General features: G+C 47.1%; 4 protein-coding genes across 5 annotated transcripts in view; 1 reads left to right on the forward strand and 3 right to left on the reverse strand.

The window, feature by feature from the left end:
- The window catches only part of LOC308595630 (uncharacterized protein), a 70,444-nt gene extending 57,994 nt beyond the window's left edge, over window positions 1–12,450 (reverse strand). The window contains exon 1 of the mRNA XM_081210137.1: window positions 12,277–12,450. The gene's annotated coding sequence lies outside the window, so the exon portion shown is untranslated. The remainder of the gene's footprint in view (window positions 1–12,276) is intronic.
- Window positions 1–20,669, reverse strand: part of LOC308595607 (uncharacterized protein) — a 191,814-nt gene that overhangs the window by 75,894 nt on the left and 95,251 nt on the right. The window contains exons 3-4 of the mRNA XM_081210053.1: window positions 10,909–11,081; window positions 9,585–9,723 (exon numbers count right to left, since the gene is read on the reverse strand). The gene's annotated coding sequence lies outside the window, so the exon portion shown is untranslated. The remainder of the gene's footprint in view (window positions 1–9,584; window positions 9,724–10,908; window positions 11,082–20,669) is intronic.
- The window catches only part of LOC308595745 (zinc finger protein 202-like), a gene marked incomplete at its 3' end in the record, with an annotated part of 92,308 nt that overhangs the window by 46,255 nt on the left and 25,384 nt on the right, over window positions 1–20,669 (forward strand). The gene's annotated exons all lie outside the window — the stretch shown is intronic.
- The window catches only part of LOC308595720 (uncharacterized protein), a 144,852-nt gene continuing 130,300 nt past the window's right edge, over window positions 6,118–20,669 (reverse strand). For both annotated transcript variants that reach the window (XM_081210371.1, XM_081210370.1), the window contains one exon: window positions 6,118–7,215. In XM_081210371.1, coding sequence (XP_081066497.1) covers window positions 6,901–7,215 — 315 coding nt within the window. In that variant the 3' untranslated portion in view covers window positions 6,118–6,900. The remainder of the gene's footprint in view (window positions 7,216–20,669) is intronic.

Below are 20,669 nucleotides of genomic sequence, written 5' to 3' on the forward strand. Positions count from 1 at the left end.
GGGGTGTCCTCTGCCTCCTCCCTCCCCTTTCCGAACCCCCCCCCCCAGAGCTACGGGGCAGAGCAGCAATCCGGAGTGGAAGCTCCACTTCCGGGAGAAGGTTGGGAGGGGGCTCACCTCCCTCCACATTCCTGGAGCAGAAGCCGAATTGGAGGAGGAGGAGGAAGGAGTGGGATGTTTGGGGGCGGGATCTGGGCTTGTGGGGGCGGGGTGAGAGGCGGATGTGCCGGGAGGGGAGGGAAAGAATTGGGGGGGGGAGGAGAAGGTTCCGGAGATCCAGCTACCAAGTGGGTCCCGTCCCTCCTACAAGGTTTGCATTGCAACATCCTCCCCTCCCCCACCCCACGAGCTTAGATCCCTCCGTGTTTTAGGTCTTGGTGGCTGTTCAAACCAGGAACGGGGGGGCAGGTAAACGACTCCCCCCAAATCCCAGCTCCCCACCCCAGCCTCTAAGGCCAGGACAATGACCGTGGACACAGGCCCCGTCCATGCACAACAGCCAAGAGGCTCAGAAAAGCAGCCGATACAATTGTAGCCAGAAGCGGATTCCAAAATCTGAGGGATCCCTTGGACAAGAAACAAGGAGACCAGCCAGGAAAAGCAGAGCAAAAGAGCAGCCAGTCGGCTTGGTCTTGATTGAAGACTGTCGCCACAGGACTCCCCCCTGCCACCAGGTGGAACAAGATGGAAGCCCCCAACAAAAGAAGACCCCAACTTTTATTAGCTCCGAATCCCCCATGCTACACCTCCAAGACTACATCATGACTACATCATCGACACATCACAAAGAGGAGGGGTTGAGGGAGGAGTTGTGGTGGTAACCTAAGTGTCTTGTCGAGAGCCAGTGGGGTGTAGTGGTTAAGAGTGATAGTCACGTAATCTGGGGAACCGGGTTCCCGTCTCCGCTCCTCCACATGCAGCTGCTGGGTGACCTTGGGGCAGTCACACTTCTCTGAAGTCTCTCAGCCCCACTCACCTCACAGAGTGTTTGTTGTGGTGCAAGAAGGGAAAGGAGACTATTAGCTGAATGAATGCTTCGGTCTCTGCTGCGCTCCTTTTGTTCCGCAGGGACCTGCAGACTCAGTCAGATGAGCTAGGTGGCAGAGCAGCCTCACACCTAGATTTTCCGTAACAATGTCTTATATAGATAATAAATGTTCACAAATGTACCAACCAAGCACATACATAGATATGTGGACCACATGTCTGGAGCAGCTCAGGAAGACCGTCCTGAAACCATTTAGACTCCCAAACTGACCAAATGTTTTCTCTGCAAGGAGGGAGGGGGTGAGGGAACCTTCCCATTGTCTCAGGAATCGGGAATTCACCATCTCAAAGGAATGGCCAGACTACCAGGAAAGGCAATCAGATAAGGCATTATCAGAGAACCTGGCAGACAGGAAAAACAACAACATTCACATTTCTGTTGCAGACCACCTTTTCTGTGATGCAGGTATGATGTTTGTGGGGGGTGGTCTGGGGTTACACCCCTCTGTGATGTATGGAGGGGTGGTCTGGAGCTCCAGGGCAGGGAATTTAAAATGTCTATATAAGGGCAGGCATGCCTTGGTTGAGGGTCCTCCACAGGGGAGCACCCTGTTGCAGCAGATCAATAAAGATCAGGCTTGGCTTTGCTTTGCTTTGCTTCTCAATAGTCTCTGGTTGCCTCTGTTATTTCCTTCTACCGATGGAGAGCCTACAAGGGACTCTGTAATGGGCTCTTGTGTCCCCCATAAGGGAAGAAGGGCAGCTTTATTTACAACAGATGGCACCCCAGATGGGACCTTCGGTTGGCCGGATTCTGGGGGCAAGGAAGGACTGATGATCCAGTGCGCAGCAGGCCATTTGCCAGGAGGAGCCACCAGTCCTCTAGTGACCCCAGGGTCTGGAAAGAAGTGGAGTTCCAGCGGGGCCAACCAGAGGAAGCAACGCTTGATCAGGCCGGCCACAAATTTTTTTATTTTTTAAAATAATCCTTATTGATTTAAATTACACACATATACAAAGAATTTGGAATCTCATACTGCATCTCCCCTTCCGGTCTGCTCCCCTTTCTCCCTCTTTCTGCTCATCCCACCACCAGTTGCTGGGCTCTGAGCCTTCTTCCCTTGTGGGTCCCCCAGCTGGTGCCTCCCCCCACCAGCCAGTCCATGACAACAGCAGCAGCCACAGCACTGTGGTCCTCTGGTAGGAAAACTCCTGAGTAGCATGATTGAACCAAAACTTCTGGGACTATGGAAAAATACACTGTCGAGAATCCAGCTCGACATCAGTAAGAAAATCAGTAAGAAATCAGTCTCACACCAAGATGACTTGAAGAAAAAGCTTTGGCTACAGCCGTAACGTTTATTGTGTGCAGTAAAAAGTAGATCATCCTCCCTCCTCCAGCACTGCGCTTGCTCTGCCTGGTACTCAAAAGTAACAAATCAAAGGAATGTAACCTTGCTTTTGCCCACAGACAAAGAGAGTGTTATGCTACGTGAGCCAATCATTAGTCTAGCATGAGGTGTTCACTTGCTCATCATGCTCTTAGCAATATCTCGTGCTGTAAAATCACTCTGCAATAATAAGAACTCTGCTCATGCTCTTATGTACAAGCAATCATTTTCCCACATGCCCTCTTTTCTTGTTTATATTATAAGAGGAAATCTTAATCAGAATCATATATCTCATTACCTAAGCGTTTATATTTTGCAACATAAATTCCCCTTGTAACCCTTGTGGTGGGCCGTGGTCGAAACCACCATGCAATATATTGGGAAATCAAAAAGCAAGCAAGCATTGAATAATAAAACCAACAATACATGCAATTACAATCAATAATATTTTTCTTAACCATACTCCATTAAGTAACCAAGAAAATAACCAATCCCATGGATCAAAACCTTCAGGCGGATTCAAAGGATTATGGGTTATCATTTGTTCCATATAATCAATAATAGTGGAGATATTGGTTGATTGATCAGTTATATACATACAACAATGAGAATGAATTAAGGCATAAATTCCACCTTTAGAGGCAAGGATTACATTTAAAGCATAAAAAGTTTATAAAGCAACTTCTCTTATTTCTGACTTTTTTTGTTTTTGTTAATTATTTTTAAAACAAAGATGAAAGAATTAAAAACAAAGCTTCGGTCCAATTTGCCACAGAATAACCATAAATCAGATTGAAGCAAACATGTAGATGTACTGCTCTTTCTCATCCAGTCGAACCAAACATAAAAATCTCTACACGCAGCTTGTTGTTCATAGGTCATGTAGGTTGTGACATTATTAACTGAGACTTTCGGTCTATCACTCATAGTGGTAACATTAAAAAAAACAAGAAGATCCATTAACATACTCATAGGTCCAATTACAATATGGATAATGACCTAAACTTTTTTTGCTATTATGATTAAAACGAAAACAATAAGGCACTATTTTTACAAGCGATAAAAAACAACAACACAGGGAATAAACTTATGCGATTATCCTTCATATTATTGCTAATCTTAAATGAAGCATTTACTGGAATGCTAGAATACCACCACCAAAAAAGGCTCAAAGCTTTGAGAAGCTTTTTTTAAAATCATTTTTCTCAGCAGCTAAAAAGCACTAGCCAAGCATATTCCGCTTGCTGTAACTAAAAAGATTGCAACAAGGTCGAGAACAGAGCCCATTGTCTTCGCAAGGCTTGCCAAAGAACCACACCGCAACCCGCCTTCGGTCCGGGAACCATGCCAAAGCACAAAAATGAAACAACTGGAACACACTGAAATCTCACCCCCTCCCTTGCCAAGAGTCCACAATAGTTCCAAGACAGCCCTCTGTACATGCTCAGGGGAACACATCATAAGGCAGGACTCCTGAGGGAGGAGAAAAAAAAAATATCTGGGGGGTAAAATCTAAGTGATGCCAATAAGGATGAGAATGGTAAATTAGTCCAAAGGCTGTTTCCGAGCAACCTGCGTGGTATTTCGTGGCTCGATTATTGGCATGTAAAAACCATAATCCAGAAGAAGTCACACAACCATTTCTGCAGATACAGGAGCCCATTTGCTGTAAATAAGTCTGATGTATTGCTCCTTGTACTGCTGAGTCAAAAGTCCAAGCCCAATGAAACGTGGTGACACAGAGGCAGTGTCCACAGTGAGATGTACCTTAGAAAATGGAGCCAAAGAAGGCGTGTGGGTGACATCCATTTGCCAAATTGCCAGGGGATGCAGGCCTCTAGGGTTGACTGCATCAAAAGAAGTGACTGTGATCTTGTCTGCTGGATCCTTATGTCCTTTAAGGGCAGAAAATAGTGGAGACAAAGTGGAGGTGGGCAGGTCCAAATAACTCTTTATCCAATTCAGCTGTCCAAGAATTTGTTGTAAATCCACCAATTTAAGATGATCAGGGAACTGTAGTTGAGGCGTGACTGGAATGGCAGCAGATGCTGTCAGCTTGTGTCCCAGGTACGTAATGGGTAAAGTCCGCCGGATTTTTTCTTTAGCCACTGTCAAGCCAACAGGTTTTATCCTTTGCAGGATTTTGGGACACGGCGGAGGACAAGGCCGTGGCTAGCAGGCCGTGGCTAGCAGTGCCCACTGACTGGCAGGCTTTAAGCATATCAGCAATGGCTATATTTGATGTTGCCATTAGAAGGCGCAGCGCTTGCTTACAGTCCTCATTTGCAAGCTGGCGTATAGTCAGTTCTTGTGCTGCCAGGTCCTGAACTTGCCGCTTGAAGGTATTATACAAGCGATCAACAAATTGTCCATAGGGCTCTGCAGGGTCCTGTCTGATGCTCCCCCATCGGCCATTGCGCTCATTCCTGTCATCAGGGACAGAGGCCAGAGCCTCTTGGGCTGAGGCTGTGGTGGCTGCCCAATACATAGGATCAAGGGCCAACTGTTGGGCAATGGTAAGAAAATTGCCTCCTCCCGTCAGCCCATCGAGAACATCGGTTTGGGTCAGCATGACGGGGGCTGGGGGTGCAGGAGCAATCACAGGAAAGAGATTTGGAGTATCAGAATCAAAAGGCAGCAACGGAGCAGCAGTACAAAGAGTCTCTTCTTGGAGAGGAGTGGAAATGGGGGGTGCTGAATGCGAAGAATGCAGGGGAGGGACGACAGGAGCCGAAGGAGAAAAAATGTCTGCCTGTTTAGGAGGCTGATAAGACGGTGCTTCTGAAGGCAGCATGAGGACTGGGAGGGGGGGCAAAGGAGCTGAAGCAGCGGCCAGGAGGAGATTTGTAGGAGTTAGGCTTGAGATAGCCTTATAAACCTTACAGCAGGCATGCAAAACTTTGACATCAATCTGAGGATGGTTTTGGAAAAATTGTCCTATTTTTTCCCAGTCTTTTAAATGATAATTCCCATGCTGAGGAAACCAGGGACAGTGAATATCCAATGCTTCTATAAGAGACACGATATCAGCATCTGAGACAAGAAGGCTGTTGCTGGCCAAAAGAGATTTAAGGTCTTCAAAAAACTTTTTCTGTGGTGGAGAGAGAGACTGCCCCATAATGGCAAAAGAAAAGGGGGGGGTTGGGAGCACTCACCAGGGATCCACTAGGTGGATGAACGACGCGTCTGCAGCCCTTGCCGGGCGAGATGAGTGCTGATAAGTCCTTAACGTAGTCCAGAATCACATACACGGGGTACCAAGGGAGCACTCACCGGGATCCATAGTGGATGAAAGACGCGTGGTGAGCGCTGAACGATGAAAAACAACGTGGAGTCCAAAAGTAGTCACACGGGGTACCAAATGTCGAGAATCCAGCTCGACATCAGTAAGAAAATCAGTAAGAAATCAGTCTCACACCAAGATGACTTGAAGAAAAAGCTTTGGCTACAGCCGTAACGTTTATTGTGTGCAGTAAAAAGTAGATCATCCTCCCTCCTCCAGCACTGCGCTTGCTCTGCCTGGTACTCAAAAGTAACAAATCAAAGGAATGTAACCTTGCTTTTGCCCACAGACAAAGAGAGTGTTATGCTACGTGAGCCAATCATTAGTCTAGCATGAGGTGTTCACTTGCTCATCATGCTCTTAGCAATATCTCGTGCTGTAAAATCACTCTGCAATAATAAGAACTCTGCTCATGCTCTTATGTACAAGCAATCATTTTCCCACAATACACTCTTTCCCAAACCCCGGAATGAGCAGGAGCTCTGGGGTTGCCCCATGGGGTTCATGAGTGAAGATGACCCCCCCAGGAGATTTCCCTGGTCCCTGCAGCCCCTCCTCCCCCCTCTTGAAATTAGGCTTGGGGGAAATCTCCCATTCAATTTCAGTATTTCAAGTCTTCTTCAGAACGCGCAGGGCAGGAGGCAGCGATGAAGTTCTGGTGAAGAAGCAGTGCTTGGAGATCATGCGGTGGGGGGGGGGGTGACAGAGTTTGCTGCAAAAACCAAAGGTACTTTCATCTAAAATTATACTCATGATTGTGAGATGTTGCCTTCATTATTTTATTATTATACAGTTTAACATATAAACACCAGAACATCAAATATACCTCATGCTTTTAGGAATGATTTCCTGCTGAATTCATTGCTCAGGGTGGACTCTGAGAGGAAGACATCCCACACTCCATACATCTAAATGGGTTCTCCCATGTGAGAGTCCCTAGATGTTTCTTAATCACTCCAATATAAATAAAGCACTTTTTGCAGTCTTTTCATTTAAACTGCTTCTCCTGTCCATGAGTCTGTTGATTTTGAACTTCCACTAAGAGTGAACCTCTATCTAATTTCCTGATATTTATATGGGTTGTCTTTTGTGTGAGTTTGTTGACATAAATCAAGGCTTCCACTCTGACTGAAGCTCCTTCTACAATCCATACCTTTAAATGGTTTCTCCCCTGTGTGTCTGCTGATGTTTTCTCAGATTTCCACTCTGAGTGAAGCATTTAGTATTTACTCCATACTTTTAAATGGTTTCTTCCGTGTGAGTCCGTTGATGAGTTCTAAGTTTTCCATTATCACTAAAGCTCTTTCCGCACTCCATACATTTAAATTGTTTCTTACCGATGTGAGCATGTTGATGTCTTCTAAGGTTTCCACTATAACTGAAGCTCTTTCCACACTCCATACATTTAAAAGGTTTCATCCCTGTGTGAGTCTGTTGATGTATGCTAAGGCTTCCACTATCACTAAAGCGCTTTCCACACTCCATACATTTAAATGGTTTCTCCTCTGTGTGAATCCATTGATGTCTTCTAAGACTTCCACTGTGACTGAAGCGCTTTCCACACCCCATACATTTAAATGGTTTCTCCCCTGTGTGAGTCTGTTGATGTCTGCTAAGGCTTCCACTATCACTAAAGCTCTTTTCACACTCCATACATTGAAATGGTTTCTCCCCTGTGTGAGTACGTTGATGTCTTCTCAGGTGCCAACTCTGACTGTAGACGTTTCCACACTTTATACATTTAAATGGTTTCTCCTCTGTGTGAGTCCATTGATGTCTTCTAAGTCTTCCATTATCACTAAAGCTCTTTCCACACTCAATACATTTATAAAGTTTCTCCCCTGTGTGTTCCCGTTGATGTCTTCCAAGGTTTCCACTATTACTAAATTCCTTTCCACACTCCATACATTCATATGGTTTCCCCCCTGTGTGAGTCCGTTTGTGCAATTTAAGGTTTCCACTCTGACTGAAGTTCTTCCCATACTCTCTGTGTGAGTTTTCTCTCTGTGTGAGTCCACTGGTGTCTTCTAAGTTTTGCATTGAAACACAAGCTCTTTCCGCACTCAATACCTTTAAATGGGTTCTTTCCTTTTTCTGTTCATTGATGTGAACTATGTGTGCTCATTCAGTGAAGCATATTCCACATTTCACACATTTTAATGGCTATTCCTAATGAAATGAAAGGTGCCCTGTCCCCTGCAATTCTGTCTTCTCCATCACCTTTTTCAGAGTGGGCAGAAAGGAAATCCTGTTTGGGTTTCAGGAAAGAGAACACAGAAAAAAGGGCCCATCAACCGCCATTAGCACCTTCTCCTATTTAAACATCTCCTACATTCTCCCATGTCCTAGCCAGGTTCCCAATTTTTAGGAAATGAAAATGGTAAGGTGTCAAATGGTAGTAATGCATCAGCAACCTTTCATAATCCTCAATCATCTTTAATAACACAGCATGATCTTGGAATACTGTTGTCCTCTGAGACTGCCTTTCAAATCAAGTGGCTGCCCCCGTTTCCACCTCTAGATCTTCATGAATCACCTGCACAGTCCCACTGACCTCAGGAGGTCCATATGGACCATTTTGGGAGACCCAGGTCTATGTCTTTTCTGGGGACTGTGGTCTGGGTCAGTCAGAGAACTAGTGACAAGGCTTGGTGCTTGGGGTCAGCTGAATGGGTGCTCAGGGAAGCTCCTGTTCTGGGAGATGGACCTCCATCTACATGCCTCACATTGCATAGAGAGAGCAGGAGAAGCAATAGGAAAGCAGATGGCACATGGGAATCCCAGGCAGAAACACCCACCCCACTGGTTCTTTATAATGATGATGTGCTGCCTGATCCTGTGCTTGTCTTCTGACAGAGGACTATCCTAATCTGGCACTGAAAGGCAGGATATTCAAGGCAAGGAGATAACTGTTCTTCATGGTAGGTAGCCATTTTGGTCTGACACAGTTGAAGTAAAAAATTAACAAAAATAGTCCAGTAGCACCTTAGGGTCCTGGGAGAAAAGCAATGAGAAACCTAGACAGCATCTTAAAAAGCAGAGACCTCACCTTGCCAACAAAGGTCCATATAGTTAAAGCCATGGTTTTCCCAGTAGTGATGTACGGAAGTGAGAGCTGGACCATAAAGAAGGCTGATCACCGAACAATTGATGCTTTTGAATTATGGTGCTGGAGGAGACTCTTGAGAGTCCCATGGACTGCAAGAAGATCAAACCTCTCCATTCTGAAGGAAATCAGCCCTGAGTGCTCACTGGAAGGACAGATCCTGAAGCTGAGGTTCCAAGACTCTGGCCACCTCATGTGAAGACTCCCTGGATAAGACCCTGATGTTGGGAAAGATGGAGGGCACAAGGAGAAGGAGACAACGGAGGACTAGATGGTTGGACAGTGTTCTCGAAGCTACCAGCATGAGTTTGACCAAACTGCGGGAGGCAGTAGAAGACAGGAGTGCCTGGCGTGCTCTGGTCCAGGGGGTCACGAAGAGTCGGACACAACTAAACGAATAAACAACAACAACAACAACAGCACTTAGGGATCAAGTGCTTGCACACTTCATGTGCTTGCACACTTCTTCATATAGTGAAGGTTAGTAGGAGATGGTAGTAGGAGTACCCTTCTGAGAAAAACCCCACCCCACCCTCCCACGATATACAAGGGTCTGGTGACATCTGTTTCAGTGTATCTGAAGAAGTATGCATGCACACGAAAGCTTATACCTAGAACAAAATTAGTTGGTCTCTAAGGTGCTACTGGACTATTTTTTAATTTTTTATTTCAAGTGCTTCAGACCAATACGGCTACCTACCTGAATCTAGATGTCATGGGATGTTGGGGAGCAGTAGTTCCTTTGGTGGGGGACATGTCCTACACCTTCTGGGGTCATTTTTCCACCCTTGGTCCCCACCCCGCACTCAGGTCTCACCTGTGGCTTCCAGAAGCTGTCAGCATGCAAGAGGGGTTCAAGCAATGGCTTCAACAGGCCGGCTAAACCAGGTGAGGAAAGTTGATGGGTCTCAAATCCTTGGGGGGCTGGGGAATTCTGCTGCACCTGAAGTCAAGCCCTGGAGGATGGAGAGGAGGAGAACAACCATGAATCCCACAGTCCAGAAGGCAGATTCTGCCTGTGCGGAAGAGGGAAGTGAAGGGCAGATGGGGCACGTCCACCTGGAGGCTTTTTATCTAGTCCCAGGGTTACTCTGACATTGAATTATATATAAATTACAGTATTGAAATGCACCTGCTTCCACTTCATATTTTGATATTACTCTACTCTGCTTGTCTGTTTCTTACTTGAGTGCTGTTTTGGAATGCTAAGTCAGAGTTACATATTAGCTATTTTTGGATCCTGTTATGCTTATCAGTCTTCGGCTGCGCAAAGAGGGAGAACTGCGCAGCGCCCCTTCAGCGGGGCGCCTGTCCTAGCTTCTGCCTTAGCCTCTTCATCCTGCTGCCCTTGGCGCTGTTATCCCAGAAGCCAGAACAGCCACACAGTATCCCAGAAGCCAGATTCCTCTTGCTGTTCTGGCTTCTGGATTTCAAAAATCTTTTTTTCTTGGAATCCTCCCCCCAAAACTAGGTGTGTCTTATAGAGCGAAAAATACGGTAGGTACCGCTCCGGCGGGAAGGTAAACGGCGTTTCCGTGTGCTGCTCTGGTTTGCCAGAAGCGGCTTAGTCATGCTGGCCACATGACCCAGAAGCTGTACGCAAGCTCCCTCAGCCAATAAAGCGAGATGAGTGCTGCAACCCCAGAGTTGGCCACGACTGGACCTAATGGTCAGGGGTCCCTTTACCTTTAACTATATGTACTGGAAGCTGCCCAGAGTGGCTGGGGGAAAATACTAATATTATAACGTCTAGAGTGGTACCTCGGGTTACAGGAGCTTCAGGTTACAGACTCTGCTAACCGAGAAATAGTACCTTTAGTGAAGAACTTTGCTTCAGGATGAGGGCAGAAATTGTGCTCCAGCGGCGTGGTGGCCCCATTAGCTAAAGTGGTGCTTCAGGTTAAGAACAGTTTCAGATTAAGAACGGACCTGCAGAACAAATTGAGTTCTGAACCCGAAGGACCACTGTACTATTATTATTATCTTGTGATTTTTTGTAGTTATTTTGGAATTTTTACTGCAATATTAGCTTACGAAATGTTATGGGCAGAGAAAATCACAGGGTTGCCGTAAATTATAATCCCACCCACAAATTCTCATTCACACAGAGTCTGTAAATTTGGGAATGACACACACCTCACCTGTGCTAATACTGGCAGTCTTTGGCCTGCACAGGCACACCCGGTGTGTAGAGCCTCCAGCCACAGGCACTGTCTATCATGAAAATGGGTCCTTTGACTGGGAAGATTCATGCAGTCACTGTCATGGGATGATGATGGGTTGTATCTCAGCTTGTCAGTCACTCTGACATTTCCTACAAAGAATAAGAGGAACAGAAATGCTTTTGAGCCATTCCATGGACTCTGCACCCCTGTTTCTGATGACAGGTGTACATTATCCTCATCCTCAGTGGAAAAGACATTAAAGATGGAAGCCTGAGAGAGAGGAAAAGGTTTCTGGATGCTTCCTGGGTGGGATTGCGGAAACCAAGAGCCGCTTCTGAGAAGGCCTCCCCCCTCCCCTCTTCCTCTCGGGATTTCCTCTCCTCCCCAGGGGACCAATGGTTGGACTGGGCAGAAGTGCTGCGTCCGGACAGGGCAGGGACTTATGGGGTCGGAAGAGGATGGAGATTGCAGGAAAGAAGGGTGAGGGGACAGGACCCCCCACTTTCCAGGGATCCCTCTCTGGTCGCCTTGAAGGGGGGGCATTCCTGAGCTTGAGGGAGAAGCCAAGGCGGCCCCTTCGATGATTGCCCAAGGAAGCCATGATTGAGACGCCCCCCCAAAAAACTGGTCTTCCTATCTCCCCCCCACAGTGCTCCTCTTCCCTTCCCCCTCCCTCTCTCCCGCAGTTTCCCCTGCACTCTAGCGCGACTGACACCTCGCCCTGCGCGCCCCATCTCTCCATCCTAGCCCCCCCCCCCGAACAGGAGGAAGGGAGGGACTGGTGGGGTCTCTATCCAGGCGTCTCTCGCGCCCCTTAACCCTTTCATGGGACGCGCGCAGCCTGGGAAACGGGGCGAGGGGTCCGCCCTGCGAGGAAAGCTCCCTTCGCAGCACGCGTGCCGGGATCCAGACCCCACGAAAGGCGATTTGGGGAGCTGGCGAGGTCTCTGGGTCCTCGTCTCCTCCCGCCTCCTCCCCCCGCCCTTGCCCCCCATCCATGAGTCTCCCCTGCACCCAGAGCCCCCTTGGCTCACCCCTCGCCAGGCGCAACCCATCTCTCCGTCCCTATTGCCCCCCCCAACGGGAGCAGGGGAGGGGACAAGGGGGTCTCTATCCTGGCTTCTCTCCGCGCCCCAGGGATATCTGCGCGGGGGAAACGGAGCCAGGGAGTCCTCGTGGGTGGGCGCCCCATCTCCGGCCCTTCGCAGCACGCGTGCCGGGATCCAGGCCCCACGAAAGGCGCTTGGGGGAGCTGGAGGGGTCTCTGGGTCCTCTTCTCCCATATCCCCCCCCCGCGAGCCCTTTACCTCTTTCTCCTAGCTCCCGATTCTTCTTTCCTGCAACATCCACGGGGGGGGGGTCCCCTGCCTCCTCCCTCCCCTTTCCGAAAGCGCCCCCCCTAGAGCTACGGGGCAGAGCAGCAATCCGGAGTGGAAGCTCCACTTCCGGGAGAAGCAGGCAGGGTGGGAGGGGGCTCACCCCCCCCACATTCCCGGAACAGAAGCCGGATTGGAGGAGGAGGAGGAAGGGGTGGGATGTTTGGGGGCGGGATCTGGGGTTGTGGGGCGGGGTGAGAGGAGGAGGGGAGGGGAGGAAAAGAATTGAGGGGGGAGAGGAAGGTTTCCCCCCTCCCCTCTTCCTTCTGGATCAGGAGAGCGGGGGAGGGGCTGATCCCGGAGATTCAGCTGCAAAGTGGGTCCCGTCCCTCCTATAAGGTTTGCATGAACGGGGGGCAGCTAAACGACCCCCCCCCATCCCAGCTCCCCACCCCAGCCTCTGACTAAGGCCAGGACAATGACCGTGGACACTGTAGCAAGAACCCCCCCCCCAATCATTCAGTTTCTACAAACTTCACACACACTCACACTCACACACTACATACACCACGCTTCTGTTATAAATTCATAGAAAAATGAACCATACATCGGATTTGCACTGTTCCACTTTTATTTGGCTCCATGAAGGAAGGACTACAAAATGGGGAAGGTTTGATACTGGCCAGCCATAATCCCTTCAGCATACCAGCACATCCACAGGAGCCCTGCCCAGTTGCTATGCCAACCCTGATGGTCCTAGACAGAAGACCCTTCAAGATCACAAAGAACTTGCATATGGGAGTGGATTCAGCACGGACTGGAACAAAGGACAATAATCAGCTCTTCCCTCAGGGGGCAGGAAACTGCAAACTCCCCTCTGTCACCTGGAAAGTACTCATGGGGAGGGGGAAAGGGGGAACCAGCCAGGTGACAGGACACTCAGGTTACCACCACCACCCCTCCCTCAACCCCTCCTTTCTGTGATGTATGCATGATGTTTCTGGGGGTGGTCTTGATCTACAGGGTGGCAATTTCAAAAGTCTTTATAAGCCCTTGCACAGCATTTTTCTGGGTCCTTCCACTCTCCTGCAAGTGAGGGGAGCATCCTGTTGCAACAGTTCAATAAAGGCCAAGCCTACAGGCTGCTGTTTTGCTCCAAGTTATCCTGGTTGGTGTCTTTGTTTTTGTCCAAGGGAGCCCTCAGATTTTTCCGTTAACAGACACAGGCACCATCCCTGCACAACAGCCAAGAGGCTCAGAAAAGCAGCCGATACAATTGTAGCAAGAAGCAGATTCCATGTCTTAAGGGAGAAATCTGAGGGCTCCCTTGGACAAGAAATAAGGAGACCAGCCAGGAAGAGCAGAGCAAAAGAGGAGCCAGTAGGCTTGGTCTTGATTGAAGACTGTCGCCACAGGACTCCCACCTGCCACCAGGCGGAACAAGATCGAAGCCCCCAACAAAAGAAGACCCCAACGTTTATTAGCTGCTAATCCCCCATGCTACACCCCCAAGACTACATCATGACTACATCATGATTACATCATGACTACATCATTGACACATCACAAAGAGGAGGGGTTCAGGAAGAAGAAGAGGAGTTTGGATTTGATATCCCGCTTTATCACTACCCAAAGGAGTCTCAAAGCGGCTAACATTCTCCTTTCCCTTCCTCCCCCACAACAAACACTCTGTAAGGTGAGTGGGGCTGAGAGACTTCAGAGATGTGTGTATTCTTTGAAGGAGGAGGAGTTGTGGTGGTAGCCTGAGGGTCTTGTCACCTGTCCGGTTCCTTCTTTCCCCTCCCCATGATTACATTCCTGAGGCCAAAGAGGAGTTCACTGTTTCCTTCCCCCAGAGGGAAGGGCTGGTCACTGTCCTGTGTTTCAGTCTGTACTGAATCCACTTCCATATGCAGGTCCTTTGTGAGTGGAATGATCTTCTGTCTACGACCATCACGGTTGGCATGGCAATTGAGTAGGGCTCACGGCGGACGTGTTGGCTGCCTTGTGTCAAGTCTCCCCCCTTTGATAGTCCTTCCCTCATGGTGCAAAATAAAAGTCGAACAGTGCAGATCCGATGTACGGCTGATTTTCTATGAATTTATAACAGAAGTGTTGCCTATGTCGTGTGTGAGTGTCGTGTTTGTACAAACTGAATGATTGCAACACATGAATCCCAATCCCAAAGAAGGGCAGTGCCAAAGAATGCTCCACCTACCGTACAATTGCACTCATTTCACACGCTAGCAAGGTTATGTTTAAAATGCTACAAGGAAGGCTCAAGCAGTATGTGGACTGAGAACTCCCAGAAGTGCAAGCTGGATTTAGAAGAGGCAGAGGAACCAAATTTAGAAGAGGCAGAGACCAAATTGCAAACATGCGCTGGATTATGGAGAAAGCTAGAGAGTTCCAGAAAGACATCTACTTCTGCTTCATTGACTATGCAAAAGCCTTTGACTGTGTCGACCACAGCAAACTATGGCAAGTTCTTAAAGAAATGGGAGTGCCTGATCACCTCATCTGTCTCCTGAGAAATCTCTATGTGGGACAAGAAGCTACAGTTAGAACTGGATATGGAATAACTGATTGGTTCAAATTTGGGAAAGGAGTACGACAAGGCTGTATATTGTCTTCCTGCTTATTTAACATAAATGCAGAATTCATCATGCGAAAGGCTGGGCTGGATGAATCATGTAATAAAAAATTTAAGGTCTTATATATATAATAAATGTTCATAAATTTACCAACCAAGTGCATATACATAGATATGTCGACCACATGTCTGGAACAGCACAGGAAGACAGTCCTGAAACCATTTAGACTCCCAAACTGACCAAATGTTTACTCTGCAAGGAGGGAGGGGGTGAGGGAACCTTCCCATTGTCTCAGGAATTGGGAAATCACCATCTCAAAGGAATGGCCAGACTACCAGGAAAAGGAATCAGATAAGGCATTATCAGATAACCTGGCAGACAGGAAAAATGACAACATTCACATTTCTGTTGCAGACCACCTTTTCTGTGATGTAGGTATGATGTTTCTGGGGGGTGGTCTGGGGTTACACCCCTTCTGTGATGTATGTATGATGTATGGAGGGGTGGTCTGGAGCTCCAGGGCAGGGAATTTAAAATGTCTATATAAAGGCAGGCACACCTTTGTTCTGGGTACTCCTCCTTTCCTGCGTGTGAGGGGAGCACCCTGTTGCAACAGATCAATCAAGATCAGGCTTTGCTTTGCTTTGCTTCTCAATAGTCTCTGGTTGCCTCTGTTATTTTTTCCTACCGATGGAGAACCCACAAGGGACTCTATAAAGGGCTCTTGTGTCCCCCATAAGGGAAGAAGGGCAGCTTTTGTTTACAACAGATGGCACCCCAGATGGGACCTTCGGTTGGACGAATTCTGGGGGCACGGAAGGACTGGTGATCCAGCGCACACCAGGCCATTTGCCAGGAGGATCCACCAGTCCTCTAGTGACTCCAGGGTCTGGAAAGAAGTGGAGTTCCAGCGGGGCTAACCAGAGAAAGCAACGCTTCATCAGGCCGGCCACAAATTGATTTATTTTTAACATAATCTTTATTGATTTAAACTACACACATATACAAAGAATTTACAATCTCATACTGCAAAAAAGACAATTAAGAAAAAACAATTAAGAAAAAAGGAAAGAAAATACAGAAAAAGGAAAGCAGAAAAAGCAGATTTATGCGCATAAAAAAACTTAATCTTCCTAATTAAATAAAAAAGACTTCTGACAAAACGAGTCTTCCAATCATTCTCATGGTACTGTTTATACTGCCGTTGTTTCCCCCCACAGTTTTATATTCTTTAATATTGTTCCAGTCTACTCCACAAACAGCATTTGTTGTGTTTACAAGTATCACTCAAGTTCTGCTAATATGGTGTGGTTGGTACAATATGATCTTCTATAATCCTCAAATATTCTCCATTCTCCAAATATTTTCTGGTTCAATACTCCTCTAACTCTTCCCATCAGTTGTAAGTATTCTAACATGGGTATATGGCTTCTCTTGGTGATGTCCACAAGGGTATTTTTGGCTCAAGTAGTCCTTTATATTTCTTCCAGATTTTATATCACGATTTTCTTATCACATGGCTCAAAAATCCCCTGTGGACCTTCACCTTTCCGTATATTAAAGAAGTGTGCCATCCAGACCGATTCTCGTGGCCTTCCAAGTCTAAGAGGTCCATATCTTTTAGTGTAATCCAGTCTTTTATCCAAACCAATCCTGCCACCGCATGGTAGAGTTCCAAATCTGGCAATGCAAAACCTCCTCTCTCCTTTTTATCTGTTAATAACTGGTGTTTAATTCTCAGTTTCTTTCCACTCCATATAAATCTAGATATTTCCCTTTTCCACTCCTTAAAACAATTCATTCCTCCTAATATGGGCATTGTTTGGAATAAGAAAATCATTTTGGGGAGGATATTCATTTTCACAACCGAGACTCTTCCCCAGAGTGAGAGATGGAGTTTGGTACAGGTTTCCATATATTTTTTTCCATATATTTTTTACTAGAATCATTCTCATATACATTTAAACTTTTATTTGAAATCCAGATCCCTAGGTATTTAACCTTATTTTTAATTTCCAGGCCTGTTTTTTCTTGAAGTTCTTTTTTTTCTTCCATTGTGAGGCTTTTTGTCAGTAATTTAGTTTTTTGGTAATTATTTTCAGCCCCAGGCTGGCCATAAATTAATCTAGTAAAAGACCCTGGGGTGGCCAGGAGCAGCGCATGCGGACGTGAGTCTAGGAATGGAGAAGATTGTGGGCGGGATTCTCTGAAACATCCAGCAGCGAAGATTCTCCTCCTTTGCTGTATCTTTTGCTGACGGTCTTCACTCCCAGCCTTCCTGGCAAGAGGTAGTGAGGAGGGGGAGGGGAGAACGGGAAAATTGGGGTTCTGCAATTAGAGAGGCAATGAACTGCAAGGGGAGAACGCCAGTCAAAGCTCTCATTCCCTGTTGGTGAACCTGAGATTTGAAACTTTACCTTTTTCCCAAGGAAGACGCCCCAAGGCTGGTCCCAGTGGCCACTTTGGATAGCAACGGACTTGGGCTCGGTTTCCAATTTCTCTTTTTCTCCTAAATGCAGCTGCACCGGCAGCACCAAGATCCGGAAGGAAGTGACTGGTGTGCGTCAGAGCGCAAGGGCGTTTACAGTTCCTTTCCGTTCTCTCTGGAGCAGCCGGATTTGGCACTGGGCTGCCAGGCGTCCAATGGAAAGGGACTCTTTTCCATTGCGTGTAAGAGGCAGAAAAGGTTGGTGGGACCCCATGGGAAAAAGAGGGAGAAGGACTTTGTAGAGTCCTTCGTAGAGAAGACAAATGACTGTCATGACAAGAAAGACCTGGGAAAAGGCTGGCGGGTTTTTTGTTTTGGTTATGGCTTTGCTTGAAAAATGGGATCCCCACATTCTAAGAGTTATAACCGCCAGACGCAAAGGCATGTGCTGGTCGCAGCAGGAGGGGGGGGTCTCCCTGGATGCTTCAGCAGCCGGCCTCCTCTGGGTCTCCTGGCCCCCTCCTCTCCTCCCTCTGAGCCTGAACTGATCTCTGCCCCAGACTCTTCCCGCTCACCAAACCCTGTTTCCTCCTCAGCTTGCAACATCTCCCCTTCCGGTCTGCTCCATTTTCTCCCTCTTTCTACTCATTGCCATCCCACCACCAGTCCCCAGGATCTGAGCCTTCTTCCTTTGTGGGTCTCCCAGCTGGTGCCTCCCCCCCCCTCACCAGCCAGTCCATGACAACAACAGCAGCCACAGCACTGTGGTCCTCTGGTAGGAAAACTCCTGAGTAGCATGATTGAAGCAAAATTTCTGGGACCATCTTCCTCAAACCCCAGAATGAGCAGGAGCTCTGGGGTTGCCCCATGGGGTTCATGAGTGAAGATGGGGCCCCCAGGAGACTTCTCCAATACCTGCAGCCCCTCCTTCCCCCTCTTGAAATTAGGCTTGGGGGGAAAATCTCCCATTCAATTTCAGTATTTCAAGTTTTCTTCAGAACGCGCAGGGCAGGAGGCAGCGATGGGGTTCTGGTGAAGAAGCAGTGCTTGGAGATCATGCGGTGGGGGGGACGACAGAGTTTGGTGCTAAAAACCAAAGGTACTTTCATCTAAAATTATACTCATGATTGTGAGATGTTCCCTTCATTATTTCATTATTATGCAGTTTTACATATAAACACCAGAACTTCACATATACCTCATGCTTTTAGGAATTATTTCCTGCTGAGTGGACTCTGAGAGGAAGACATCCCACACTCCATACATCTAAATGGCTTCTCCCATGTGAGATTCCCTGGATGTTCCTTAAATAAAGGTAATGGTAAAGGGACCCCTGACCATTAGATCCAGTCAAGGACAACTCTGGGGTTGCGGCGCTCATCTCGCTTTATTGGCCGAGGAAGACGGCGTACAACTTCTGGGTCATGTGGCCAGCATGACTAAGCCGCTTCTGGGAACCAGAGCAGTGCACAGAAACGCCGTTTACCTTCCCACCGGAGCGTTACCTATTTATCTACTTACACTTTGAAATGCTTTCAAACTGCTAGGTCGGCAGGAACAGGGACCGAGCAACAGGAGCTCACCCCGTTTTGGGGATTCGAACCACCGACCTTCTGATCTGCAAGTCCTAGGCTCTGTGGTTTGACCCCCAGCGCCACCCGCGTCCCTGTTCCTTAAATGCTCCATTATAAAGAAGGCACTTTCTGCAGTCTTTTCATTTAAACTGCTTCTCCCCTCTGAGTTTGTTGATGGTATGACGGGTTTCAACTCTTAAAACTCTTCCTGTCCAGAAGTCTGTTGATTTTGAACTTCCACTAAGAGTGAATTTCTATCTACTTTCCTGATATTTACCGTATATGGTTTGTCTTTTGTGTGAGTCTGTTGACATAAATCAAGGGTTCCACCCTGACTGAAGCTCCTTCTACAGTCCATACCCTTAAATGGTTTCTCCCGTGTGTGTCCGTTGATGTCTTCTAAGGTCTCCACTCTGACTGAAGCTCTTTTCACACTCCATGCATTTATATGGTTTCTCCCCTGTGTGAATCCGTTGATGTGTTCTAAGGCTTCCATTTTCACTAAAGGTCTTTCCACACTCGATACATTTAAATGGTTTCTCCCCTGTGTGAGTCCGTTGATGTCTTCTAAGGGTTCCATTTTCACTAAAGCTCTTTCCACACTCCATGCATTTAAATGGTTTCTCCCCTGTGTGAGTCCGTAGATGATTTCTAAGGTCTCCACTCTGATTGAAGCTCTTTCCACACTCCATGCATTTAAATGGTTTCTCTCCTGTGTGAATCCGTTGATGTTGTCTAAGGCTTCCACTAAAAGTAAAGCTCTTTGCACACTCAATACATTTAAATGGTTTCTCCCCTGTGTGAGTCCGTTGATGTTGTCTAAGGCTTTCACTAAAACTAAAGCTCTTTGCACACTCAATACATTTAAATGGTTTCTCCCCTGTGTGAGTCCGTTGATGTTTTCTAAGGCTTCCACTATCACTAAAGCTCTTTGCACACTCGATACATTTAAATGGTTTATCCCCTGTGTGAGTCCGTTGATGTTGTCTAAGGCTTCCACTAAAACTAAAGCTCTTTCCACACTCAATACAATTAAATGGTTTCTCCCCTGTGTGAGTCCGTTGATGATTTCTAAGGTATCCTCTGTTACTAAAGCTCTTTCCACACTCAATACATTTATTTGGCTTCTCCCCTTTGTGAGTCCGTTGATGTGTTCTAAGGCATCCTCTGTTACTAAAGCTCTTTGCACACTCCATACATTTAAATGGTTTCTCCCCTGTGTGAGTCCGTTGATGGTTCCTAAGGCTTCCACTTTCACTAAAGCTATTTCCACACTCGATACATTTAAATGGTTTCTCCCCTGTGTGAGTCCGTTGATGTGTTCTAAGGTTTCCACTCTGATTGAAGCTCTTTCCACACTCCATGCATTTAAATGGTTTCTCCCCTGTGTGAGTCCGTTGATGTGATCTAAGGTGTTCACTCTTACTGAAGTCCTTTCCACACTCCATGCATTTAAATGGTTTCTCCCCTGTGTGAGTCTGTTGATGTCTTCTCAGGTTTCCATTATCACTAAAGCTCTTTCCACAATCAATGCATTTATATGGTTTCTCCCCTGTGTGAGTCCGTTGATGTTGTCTAAGGTGTCCACTCTGACTGAATCTCTTTCCACACTCGATACATTGAAATGGTTTCTCCCCTGTGTGAGTCCATTGATGATTTCTAAGGCCTCCACTCTGATTGAAGCTCTTTCCACAGTCTATGCATTTAAATGGTTTCTCCCCTGTGTGTGTCCGTTGATGTATATTGAGGTGTCCACTCTGACTGAAGTTCTTCCCACACTTCCTGCACATAAAACGTTTTCTCTCTGTGTGAGTCTGCTCGTGTA

Source organism: Podarcis bocagei, assembly GCF_964188305.1.
Source record: "Podarcis bocagei genome assembly, chromosome: 10".
NCBI classification, from domain to species: domain Eukaryota; kingdom Metazoa; phylum Chordata; class Lepidosauria; order Squamata; family Lacertidae; genus Podarcis; species Podarcis bocagei.